Source organism: Sminthopsis crassicaudata, chromosome 3, assembly GCF_048593235.1.
Source record: "Sminthopsis crassicaudata isolate SCR6 chromosome 3, ASM4859323v1, whole genome shotgun sequence".
Classification (NCBI taxonomy): Eukaryota; Metazoa; Chordata; class Mammalia; order Dasyuromorphia; family Dasyuridae; genus Sminthopsis; species Sminthopsis crassicaudata.
Genome location: NC_133619.1, coordinates 67,488,691 through 67,501,667, shown reverse-complemented (window position 1 = coordinate 67,501,667; position 12,977 = coordinate 67,488,691). Strand labels below are relative to the sequence as shown.

General features: G+C 34.1%; 1 protein-coding gene across 1 annotated transcript in view; it reads right to left on the bottom strand.

Annotated features, from left to right (window-relative positions):
• Nucleotides 1–12,977, bottom strand: part of ABCA12 (ATP binding cassette subfamily A member 12) — a 220,276-nt gene that overhangs the window by 20,060 nt on the left and 187,239 nt on the right. Inside the window, exons 41-46 of the mRNA XM_074298763.1 lie at nt 11,986–12,040; nt 11,243–11,420; nt 8,754–8,869; nt 6,425–6,584; nt 4,442–4,695; nt 3,472–3,676 (exon numbers count right to left, since the gene is read on the bottom strand). Coding sequence (XP_074154864.1) covers nt 3,472–3,676; nt 4,442–4,695; nt 6,425–6,584; nt 8,754–8,869; nt 11,243–11,420; nt 11,986–12,040 — 968 coding nt within the window. The remainder of the gene's footprint in view (nt 1–3,471; nt 3,677–4,441; nt 4,696–6,424; nt 6,585–8,753; nt 8,870–11,242; nt 11,421–11,985; nt 12,041–12,977) is intronic.

Below are 12,977 nucleotides of genomic sequence, written 5' to 3'. Positions count from 1 at the left end.
TCCTACTCTCAGTTCCTTGATATATAAAATGGGGGTGATAAGTTTTATACCACATATCTCACAGGATTAGTGTGAGAAAATTGTCTATTAACTTTAAAGAATTGCGATAACATTAACGATTGATGTAAAATTCTGGCTCTTTTTTCATAGTTTTATGATTTATATTCCAAGATAAATGATTGGGCATGTGGCATTTACCCATGCTATTTATATATATATATATATGTGTGTGTGTGTGTGTGTGTGTGTGTGTGTGTGTGTGTGTGTTATATGTATATATATGTGTGTATTATAGTTTAAAATATCATGCATGTGTTTGCTATTAACTCAAGAACCAAATGACAGCATCAACTATTAGATCCTATCCAAAGCAGCTTCCAAAATAGGAAGGAAGAGTTATTTACCTAAGGCACTTGGTCCTGGTTTGGGATAAATATGTCTGTCATCACATATTACTTTCCCTGTTTAACCTGATACTGAGTTATATATCACATCATATCATTGCCAGTTTTTAGGCAAATCTACCAAAGGGTGGGACAATTATGCTTAATTTACTTGGCAAGGAAGCTCAATCTCCAAAGGTATATGAGGTGACATGAGATAGACACTACCAAAAGATACAGACATTATAGAATGTGAAGGCTAGACCTTTCTTCATTTTAATTATCCAAACATTTTTATATACATTTAAGGTATACTACTTTAATACATTATGTTAAGGTACAGCTACACGATAGAGCACCAGATCTGACATCAGAAAGATTCATTTTCATCTGTTCAAATCCAGCCTCAGACACTCACTAGCTGTGTGAGCCTGGTCAAATCATTTTACTCTGTTTACCTCAGTTTCTTCATCTGTAAAATGAGCTGGAGAAGGAATGACAAAACATTCCAATATCCTTGCCTTGAAAATTCCAAATGGGGTCATGAAGCATGAGGAAATACTATCTAAAAAGTTATGTTCTAATGCCTTGTCTGAAAGTGTACCACAAAAAAAATTTGCTGACCTGAATAAAATAATGAAGATTTACAGGTTGTCTCCCATTAATAAAATCATCGTTTTACTGAATGGTTCACTCTAGCAATTTCTCTATGTTATTATAACTTTTCCCTTCAAGCCATCCATTTACTTGGTCTGTATTCTGTTTGTGCCATTTATTTAGAATTTAAGTTCCATGAGGACAAGGACTGGTACTGGATTTCTTTGTATCCCTAATTTTTGGGATCAGGATAGGGGATAGGAACAAGTATTTATTTAGCTATTAGTATGTGTCAAGCTTTATGCCAAGCATTTTACAGATATCATTTCATTTGATCTTTACAATGACCCTTTGAGGTAGCTGCTATTTTGGTCCCCATTGTATAATTGAGGAAACTGAGGCATACAATAGTTTAGGTGACTTATCAAATATCACATGGTTTGGAAGTGTCTGAAGGCAAATTTGAAATCAGGTTTTCTTGAGTCTAACTCAAGCTTCTGTCAGCTCTACTACCTAGTTCTCTACATATAGTGTATACTACATAATAAATGTTTAATAAATACTTGTTGATTGACTGTTCTTTAAATTCCATAAATGTAGGTGTTTACTTCAAACCCATCTAGTTTATAACAAAAAACAGCTATGTAGAAATAAGAGAAGAAAGTAAGCAGGAATACCCATATTTTTCTTTTAAAATATGCTCTTATTTCATTTGAAATGGAAGAAGCATATATAGCAATTCCATGTTGTTCTACTCACATATTAATGGTTGAACAATAACACAATCAGAATAAAGAATAATTTTCTACTAACTGTTTTTAAGTTTTCCCCAACATTTTATAAACATCTTACTTATGTTCTAACATTTTATTCACAGGGAAGAAACCAAGGAAAAAGAATTTTATATCAGCCACTGACAATAAGCTTTCTACGTGTGTGTGTGTCTCTGTCTCTGTCTATCTTTCTGTTTCTCTCTCTCTCTCACTGTCATTCTTTCTCTCTGTATCTCTCTCTATCTTTGTGTCTCTGTCTCTGTCTTTGTCTCTGTCTCTCTCTTTCTCATATCTCTATATCCCCTTTAGAATAGGTGCAGTATTTTGTATTGAGAAGGGTTCAATAAATTTCACTGATGGACTTCTAATCTAATAGTCAGGACAGGCAAGGATTTCGCCTGCCACTGCCAGTTGAAAATGAAATAGACTCTGATGTTGAACTAATCATTTTGTTTGCTTTGGAGAGTCATAAATCCAAGGCAGAAGATAATCTCTAGTTCAGTTATTCCAAATGCTTAGATGATGAGCAGAGTCACTGCCAACTCTTACCACCCTGAGCTATTAGAGAAGATTGTTAAGTTCATAGTATAAAATGGCACTTGAAATATGATTGTCCTCTTTTTGATGACTTATCCCAGAACCTACTATTATTACTAAGGTTTCTTTGCAAGCTTTTCTAGTCTTTTCTAGTTCTGCTATTTATCAATTGGAACCTTAAACTTGCTTCATTTTGGTCATGTCTTGCATAATGGGGGTGGGGGTGTTTCAAACCTGTAATTTCATTGATATGGAAAATTCTACCCTATGAGACAAAAACCAAGCTGGTCATTCTGACATAAAATGAAAATACCCTCTATCAGTACATATTTATAACTTTCCAGATATTTACTGTTTTAGAGAGCTGCCTGGGGGGGGGGGTAATGAAACTTAAGTCATTAGGTTCTGAACTCAGGTCTTCCAGTCCTTTAGACTTCAGATCCATTATTCCAGGCTTTTATTTCATTTATGTAGAAGGTATTTAATAAATGTTTCTTAAATTGCTATCCCTTAAGGAAGAAAATAGCACATGATTTAAAAGAAAAAGTTATGGCAGGATCCTATGAGTTGGGTTGGAAAAACCCATTTCCCCAAATATGTGGATAATACAGATACTCATATAGCTTTAGAACTGGAAGTTGGAAGATTAGAAATCACCTAATGCATGGGCTAATGTGGGTCCAGAAAATTTAAAAAAAAACAACATGTGAATAAATATTTCAATACAATTGTTTTCCTTGGTAATCCTAATTGTTTTATTTTATACATTTAAAATGTTATTTTGAGAAGGGGTTTATTGGTTTCACTAATTTGCCAAAGGGTCTTATGACAAAAAATTCATTGCTTCTAGTTAACCCCCTTCAGTTTACACATAAGGAGGAAACTGAGGCTCAAAGAGGTCAATTCACTTGCCTGGTATCACACAGAGGTAAGTGGCAGGGCTGGAAATTGAACTCAGATAAAATGTTTTTGCATTTAGTCAGTGCCTTTTAAACTCTACTAAACTTACTGACCAGGGATTTTAATGTTGTGACTGATACCTTCAGAAAACTATAGAGGCAAAAGGAAGTTTTATTATCTTTGTACTATCTATGGTGAATTTTTCTTTTGCTAGGGTAATGAAAGATTAAGTAAAGAAAGTGAAAATATTATTCCTTTCTGAGAGAGGTTTAATAACTTACCTCTCCAGCTGGTATACCTATGCTTATATTGTTTACAGCTATGATCTTTTTGTGGATAAGTTGGTAGGTTTTTGTGAGACGTTGGAGTTGTACCAAATCATATTCAGCTCCTCCAGTTTCCACCCTTATCCTTTCTGCTCGAACATCTTCATCTTCCTCTATGTTCTCCAGCATAGATGACGAATTCATATCTCTGAGTAAGATTCTAAACAGAGGCAATGATGAACTTGTATCAATAAGATGGCTTTTGAAAGAATAACACCCATTTAAAATTTCCTTTAAAAGTCTCTTTTCCTGAAAAGAGCATTATCAAATACAAATTGCCACTTCCTCCTAAATCTTCTATTTATTAGGTGATCTAAAAACTATGAGAATAGGTATTTTGGTTCTACCATAAATTTACTGAGAGATATGGTAATGAAATGTTTGTAATCCCAGTGGACATGTGATAATAATTAAATATTATATATATATATATTTAAAAACATATTTGCTATCATTGTTAGGACTATTAATTCTAATCTAGTTCATAGGAAAGCCTTCATAATTTCTATTGTCAGTCCAAACAGCACAACTTCTAATCACAGCAAACATAATCTTACTTATTCTTTCTCCTTGTTTCAATTATCACCAATTTGAGTCTCAATTTCCTATTTTCAATGTAAATACTCTACCTGGGATATGACCAATGCAGGGATGCTAAAATCTCAAGTTTGTCATACCTAAAACTAAGCTTATTTTACCCCCTTAATTGCCCCTCAATGTAAAATAAGGTCCTTCTTTTGACTTCCCCGTTTGATTTAATGACACAATCATTTTTTTCAGGCACAGAATCACTTTTTAAAAGTTTCTTAAATTAAAAAGTTGCCTACAGCTTATGAACAAAGACTGGAACATTGATCCCTCCCAATCCATTCTGCCTCCTGCTCCCTCATGGCTTCTAAATATCAACTATTTCATGGTACTTTACCTGATTTTTTTAATCAGCCATTCATTGATTAGGAGTCGTAAGAAAAAGAATACAGTGCCTTGAACAACCAAGGCAACAAACATTGCACCTAATTTATTCATCTCAAAAGTTTCATTGGGATATTCCACTCCATAGGCTTTTAGAAAGTCTAAGACAGATTGTTGTTGAGATAGTTCAATCAAACCATAGCCAAAACAGAATTGTGGGAAAATCAGGAAAATCCGTTTAAGGGTTTCAGAGATAAGTTCCAAAGTCTGAAAGAAAAAAAAATACCAAATGAATTTAGGCTTTTGCTTCTGAGGAAAAAAATGGCAAAGATTAAAAACTTGGTGCTGATTAATTTTGTATGAGAAATTAAAACTAACATTTACTACTTTATTTCTATGAAGTTCTGAAATAACTTCTTATTTGTCGCTATCTTCCTCCAATGTCTCATCTTGATAACATGCCAATGAATTACAATTTCTGGCAAGTCTACCAAGCTGAGTATGACTACAATAGTGGCATGTGTTTCTTTTTTTCCCTTATGACCAGAGTAATTAAGTCCTAATCTCGTTCAGTCTTTCATTTATACTTAATAGTGAGATTTCAGGTTTTCTTGGCAAAGATTTTGGAATATTTGTCATTTCCTTCTCCAATTCATTTTATAGATGAGGAAACTGAGGCAAACAAGGTTAAGTGACTTGTCCAGGGTCACACAGCTAGGAAGTGTTAAGTGTCTGAGACCGGATTTGAACTTGGGTCCTCCTGACTTCAGGCTGGTGCTCTATACACTGCACTATCTATCTTCATATATTCTGAAGCAATTACTTGTCATCTTTGGAAGAGACTGAGATATTCCTAAGAATTGTCAGGCCTTTAATCAGAATTGATGTAGTCTAGCAATTGGGATCAATTCAGAAGTTTGGGTCTGGTATAGGGTAAACAAAAAGGCATTTGTGAAGGAAGGACAGTATTACAGATGTTCACTTACAACCCTATCTTTTAAAGAACATCTGCTTTTATATTAGATAGTGGCAGTTGCCTACCAATTAGGAACTTCATAATATTTGGAAGATCCAAAGTGAATGATTCCTTTTTGGTAATGAGGAGGCAGGTAAAAAGAGGCACGTGAATGTGCAATGCAAATTGTGCAAATGAATTGTGTGACCTTGGATAGCAACTTCATGTCTCTGAAGTCTTTTCCATTCTGTGAGTCGATCATTATATGAGATGATGAATATACTACATTTTGATGGGAAGAAAATACTTTGGTTTTGCATCATTCCTTGTTTGAGAAAACTATTTTCAGTGCACTGATTTCCTTCCTGCTCATCAGAATATACACAAAGCACCAAACAAACCTTAAACTTTTGGGACTAATTAACTAGGTGATCACTTGAGCAATTTTGTTACCTCAGGGACTCAGTTTCTTTATTTGTAAAGTTAGTTAATTATTTGTGTATTACTCAGCAAGCAAAATGCATTTATTAATTATCTATTGTAGGTAGGTCAAAAGGTTAGATATAGAGTTATGATAGGGGAAGCTTTTAAAGTATTATATAAATGCAAATTATTATAGTTATTACACTATTATTTCTATTCTTCATATCTATCTTTATCTATATCATGGATGTAGAGCTGTAAGCAGCCTCATGAGATATTTATTCCAACCCTCTCATAGAAGGAAAACAAACATTTCCATTCAGGCAGACTGACCGGTTGGTTTTATACATAATGATATGAAAAATTTTAGTTTGTTGAATATTTTTAAACCAGAATTTGCACTGTGTGGAAAGTCATGGTTTTTGTAAGAAGTAAGCCTTAAAAAGCATTTCAAAAAAATTGAATTTATCCCTCTTCCAAAACAGCATTCTCTCAAAAACCATTTTCCTTCTCTATCCCAGGGTCTCAGAATATGAAAAACTCTTCCAATTTAGGCTTATGAACATTGAACCTTTTGATATATTCACTGAAATTTAGGAGACTAATAAAGGATCTCACCGGATCATTAGGCTTTTCCTTGGAAAGAAAATATACCACTGACAGTGAAACAATTGAATTGATGCCAAAGAACAAGTTGATGCAAACGTAAGTGATGAAGGCCATTCCAGTCTCATGGAAAAGTCCTGCTAACAAGTACATCCAAGAAAATGTTGCATACCTGTAGGTCAGCAATAATAAAAATTAAAATTGTGTCTTTTAATCAAATTAATTGTTATTGATATATTTTAATATCATTCTATATGCCCCCTCTTCTCCCTTCTCCAAAGAGATCAATCTTATAAAATAGAATTTTAAAGTTATGTCTTAATATTTGACTTTTTAAAATTAAAATTGTTATTAAATTATAAATTTATAAAACATACATATGGGTAATTTTTTAACATTGACCCTTGCAAAACCTTCTGTTCCAAATTATTCTCTTTCCCCCCATTCTCTCCACTAGATGGCAGGTAGTCCAATACATGTTAAATATGTTAAAATATATGTTAAATCCAATATATGTATACATATTTATATAGTTATCTTGCTGCACAAGAAAAATCATATGAAGAAGGAAAAAAACCTGAGAAAGAAAATAAAATGCAAGCAAACAACAACAGAAAGAGTGAAAATGCTGTATTGTAATCCATACTTAGTTCCCACCGTCCTCTCTCTAGGTGTAGATGGCTCTCTTCATCACAAGATTATTGGAACTGGTTTGAATCATCTCATTGTTATAAAGAGCCATGTCCAACAGAATTGATCATCGTGTAATTTTGCTGTTGCCATGTACAATGATCTGGTTCTAGTCATTTCACTTAGCATCCATTCATGTAAGTCTCTCTAGGTCTCTCTAAAATTATCCTGCTGATCGTTTCTTACAGACCAATAATATTCCATAACATTTTTAATATTTAGCTTCTATAGATCGCTGTACACTTCAATGCTGTATGAAGATATATTCTGATGGAAGTGGATATCTTCAACATAAAGAAGATCCAACTCACTTCCAGTTGATCAATGATGGACAGAAATAACTACACCCAGAGAAGGAACACTGGGAAGTGAATGTAAATTGTTAGCACTACTGTCTATCTACCCAGGTTACTTATACCTTCGGAATCTAATACTTAATGTGCAACAAGAAAATGGTATTTACACACATATATTGTATCTAGGTTTTATTGTAACACATGTAAAATGTATGGGATTGCCTGTCATCGGGGGGAGGGAATGGAGGGAGGGGGGGATAATTTGAAAAAATACAAGGGATAACATTATAAAAAAAATTACTCATGCATATATACTGTGAAAAAAATTCTAAATAAAATTAAAAAAAATTTAACTTCTATAAATAACTTGAATTTTTCAATAATAAAATAATATGGTGCAATACAATGGCTACCATGTTTCATAGTTGGATCCCACCCATTCTTATTGCAGAAAAAAGTCTAAGATTGTTTAATATTTTTTCTTAAATGACACAAAAGTTTATATTTTAAAGAAACAAATTCTATCTGATTTTAAGATTAGGTTGATGCTGGCAGGTGTTCCTTATTCAAGACCAATATAAGAAATAATAAGAATAACACATCTTAGCCTGCAATGAGTACTTTTTAATGACAGTAACATTCTCCCTAAGTAATTAAATATATAACCAAGAGATCAAATCACATAAAGACATAAGTTTTATGTGGTGCTATGTTACTTAGAGATGTTAACACACATACACATACATATAAAGGCAGAGTTAGTTATTTATAATGCAATGTAATAGATGGAATAAATCTTATATTTTCTAAAATTGTGGCACTCGCAGCAAAAACAATGGAATAACCTTTGTCCCTGTATGACAGAATGCAGAACAGATTGGTCATCCATAGCTATAGCTGCTCCTTAAAGACTCATGAATTCATGGAAAGAGCAGTTAGTCAAACCTTGGTGATTTCAACCAAACTTCAAAACAGAAAACAGTATCATGTTAATGTTTATGGGTTTTTTTTCCTGCAAGTTATTATTTATACACCATATAGAGTAGCACACTCAAAAATGCACATATGGTTTTAATTAATTTCAAATATCCTACTCTTTCTTAATTTTTTCCAATTGTATCAAGGAAGTAATAATGCAACTCCCTCAGGCTCTTAAGGATTAATTTATCTTTGAACTATTTTTTTTTTTAACTTGGATTAAACAAGAATAACATGCTATTTTAGACACCAATCAGAGAACTCAACTTTTAGCAAATCACAAATTAGATAATGAGCTTTAGATCTCATTCTTAATCTTCTCCAGCATTTCTATTCATTCAACAGATTCTTCTTTCATTAATGGGAAGGATACTTACCCAAAGAGCAGAAGGAGAAGAGATACTGCCCCTAAATTATTTTCACTGGAAAAAGCAGGTAACTTGAAAGCAGCAATAACTCCAATTGACATTGCAACAGGTACCAGATAGAAAACCTATGAGAAGATGTAAAACATGATGTGCAATGAATGGAAAAGATTTATTTTTAATTCAATATCCTGCATAGCCTAAGAATGTAGAATGATATACAAAGATATGAGCTTTTTTTGGTCTCAAGCAAGTGTGATTGTTTGTGTGAGTGTGTGAGAGTATGTGTGTGTGTATGCATGTATATATAGACATAGACACATGTACATATATATATATATGTAAAGTACAAATATATTTCAATTGAAGTATTGCCTTTTCTCACATACATATTGCTTCCACTTTAGAATCTCTCTCTTCCAATATTAGGTAAAGTTAGTCTGCAACTTTTGCAGACTCTGCAAATAGTCCCAAATAGTTCTGCCTCTAAATTAGGGAACTTGAAGCTATTTGATGACAGTATTTCACTAAAAAAAGTTAAGCCATTTAAGTATGTTGGTATTAGATTCAGTCTTCAAAATAATTGATTTTATTTTGAACATTGGAATTCTTTCAGGTAGTTGTTTGACAATTTCTAGCTGTTAGAGTAAGTCACTCCATGACAAAACAGCTGGAGATTGAGGTCCAAATTTTCTTAGAATCACAGGTATATTAACAAAGACTTAGTATTTTCTCAGCAAGAGCAAGGTATTAAATGCTGAAAAGTAGTTTGCCACAAGATGCACACCATTGGAGGAGGCTGCAATTTAATTTGGGAGAGAAGTTTTCTGAATGAAAATGAGGACACAATTGATAATGGTAGAATCTGTAAGCTATGAGTCAACTTGTGCAGACGCCTATGGTTAAATGTTCTTAATAGTTATCACACATTAACGATACTATCAAGGCTAAAAAAGCCATCACCATTCTTTTAGTTTTGACTTATAAAATGTACACATTTCAAACCCCACTGGGCACATTTACAAAATGGATATGCACTTAATTACTCTCAAGCACTTTAGACCAATGATCTTTATAGTGAGCTGCCCACCCAATCTTATTATGATCATCAGGCAAGCACAGGCACTTCCCAGACTTCTGGTCAATAGTGTATATGGTTAGAGTCAAGAATACCTCTTACAATCAGGGCCATCTTTTGCTACCAAGAAAATGCATCCTTACTGCCCCTACTACATTTGAAACCATAATCAAACATGAGCCATATCTTGAATTTTCCTCATTAGTTGATGATATATTTAAGCAAATTTAAATTGCTCTATAAATTAGGTGATATTATCAAATGGCAGTTTCTTTGCCTCTATCCACGCAGGCAGTGAATCAAGAGACAAGATTTCAGTTCCATTTTGACTTCATTTTCCTTGGTACAATAAGAGGATTGGGTAAAATGACCTCTAACATTCAGTACAGTTCTAAGGTTATTTGAAGAAATAATCTCTCTCTCTCTCTCTCTCTCTCTCTCTCTCTCTCTCTCTCTCTCTCTCTCTCTCTCTCTCTCTCTCTCTCTCTCTCTCTCTCTGTTGTGGTCTCTGTCTCCCTGTCTCTGTCTATGACTGTCTCTCTTTGTCTCTCTGTCTGTCTTTCACCTTTGACTCTCTTTACTCAGAACATTAAGGACTCTGCTTTAAGTTTAAGACTGAAATTGAGCTAAAGAGAAGTCATCTGATTCAAAGTCTTTCATTTTTACATGTAAGGAAATGGAGGAAAAAAAGAAATTAATTCTGAAGGAGATTTTGAGGACATATCTTTTGCAGTCCAAGTCCAGTGCACTCTCCCCAGTACTGTGTTGTTTTAGGGCTCTAGCTCAGGGGTTTTTAAAACTTTTTTGCATGTCATAGACACCATTCAGTCTAGTTAGTCTATGGATGTCATTTCAGAATGCTTTTAAATGCATAAAATATAATACATAAAGTTACAAAGGAAACCAGTTGAAATATAGTTAACTATTTTATATTTATGCATCTATATGTGTATATTTTCTCTACCTATCATCTATCTCTCTATATATGCAAACACATTATCTACCTATCTTTTTTCTTCTATACATATGGTCATATTTCTATCCATCTCTCTATCTATGTCTTGTCTGCACACAGGTTCTGTCTCTACCTATTTTTCTGTCCATCTATCAATCATCAGTTCATTCATCTTTTAGATGTATTTGCATACATATATATGAGTTATATATGTAAATATGTGTATATATAGGGAGATATGTGTATATGTGTGTGGTATGTTTAGATATGTGTGCATTAGTTCATGGATCCCAAGTTAGGAATTCCAACTCTAGTTCTTTCAGTGTTATGTAGATACCAAAAGAGTCCAGAAGTTTGTGGCTGTAATTTTCATGAGCCAGAATAATAAGTCTTAAAATCAAAATAAGCAATGATGCTCCCCTGGATCCCTCTTGTCATATAGACTTTGACTCTTTTTTAACCACTTACCATGTCATAAATGAAATTTGTGATCCAGTAGCATGTCACACCTATGCCTGAGATGTGCTGGAGTTGTTTAGCTTTGGTCTGATGTTCCCTTACGATATAGGTCACAAAGCTGGATGTGGTGACAGAGTAGCCCATCAGGATGGAGAGAGCCACTAAAATATCAATTAAGCTGCTTATCCTATGCCAGGAAGAAGGTGGAAAAAGGAACAAGGATCAGTTTGGGAAGCTCATTTCCTTCCAAAATAAGAAAAAAAGATTCATACCTAAAACTATTGAGAAAACAGATTGGATATCTGGCTAAGTCACCAAAAAGACTGTAAGCAAGGTAGCCAGAATAATATATATTACCTGAACATGCTATAACCCTGAAATAAAGGTGATTGAAGATTATCTTAGTAATTGTGAGGTAGAAAAGAGCTCAGGCTCTCTGGATTACAGCATGTATACACAGGACATCCTTATCAAGAAGAGAAAGTCCATTGAGCTTTAGAGGAAAGGTGAAAGGCATTTAAGAACTATATTAACAAAGATTCTTTTGGTCTGCTATCAAGGAGTTCCTCTTTGCAATCTTTCTCTGCATTCTTGCAGAGAAAGTATCTTTATGACCAAGAAGGGAGGCTCTTCATCACCTCTACCAGACTGACTTTCATTTATGTGTGACAATGACTTCAAAGGATGGAACTTTCTCTTCTATCAGATATCTATTACAACAAAGGGAGATAGTGACAAGTTTATCAACTTACGTAGCTTGTTCTTGGTCTTGTACACCTGGGTATGGGTGGCTATACATGACAATACCTTAAAAACAACAACAACAACAACAACAACGATTATTATCAACAGATGTCACATGATGGTAACATGTTTGTTCCTCATTCCCCATTAAAGAATAATGTAATTTTTCTTATCTGAACAGCAAAAAACTTGACTTTCTTTGGTTTCATGATCATGTTTGGTAAGAAAAATATTTTCCATAAGTCCAGTACCACTTAACTTCAGTATTCACATGTGGGGTGAAAATATCCCACAGCTTAGTAAAGATTCCAGAAATCAAACTTAAAATGATAAAGTTACTAAATTGGTAATATAATTAAATTTAAACTAAGTATTTGAGTAAGTTTTCCATGCTATTCTTTTCTTTCTTTTCCTCCCTCCCTCCCTTCCTCCTTCCCTCCCTCCCTCCCTCCCTCCCTCCCTCTCTCCCTCCCTCCCTCCCTCCTTTCCTTCCTTCCTTCCTTCCTTCCTTCCTTCCTTCCTTCCTTCCTTCCTTCCTTCCTTCCTTCCTTCCTTCCTTCCTTCCTTCCTTCCTTCCTTCCTTCCTTCCTTCCTTCCTTCCTTCCTTCCTTCCTTCCTTCCTTCCTTCCTTCCTTCCTTCCCTCCTTCTTTCCTTCCTTTCTTTCTCTGAGGCAATTGGGGTTAAGTGACTTCCCCAGGATCACACAGCTAGGAAGCCTTAAGTGTCTGATTTCACATTTGAACTCAGGTCTTCCTGACTTCAGGGCTGGTGCCATCTAGCTGTCCCTTCATGCTATTCTTATATAAAAGATGAAAGATTAAGGGATAGATGATAGTACAGATTTACAACTGGTTAAATTATTCACTCAAAATGTAGTCATTTAAGGAATTAGGAAATTAATTTGGAGTAATTTCTCCAGTCACCCACAGCAAATCTGTTTTTGCTTCTCTGTTACTTAAATAGCTATTTTTTTAATCAATGAGTTGGAGGTAAGTCAAG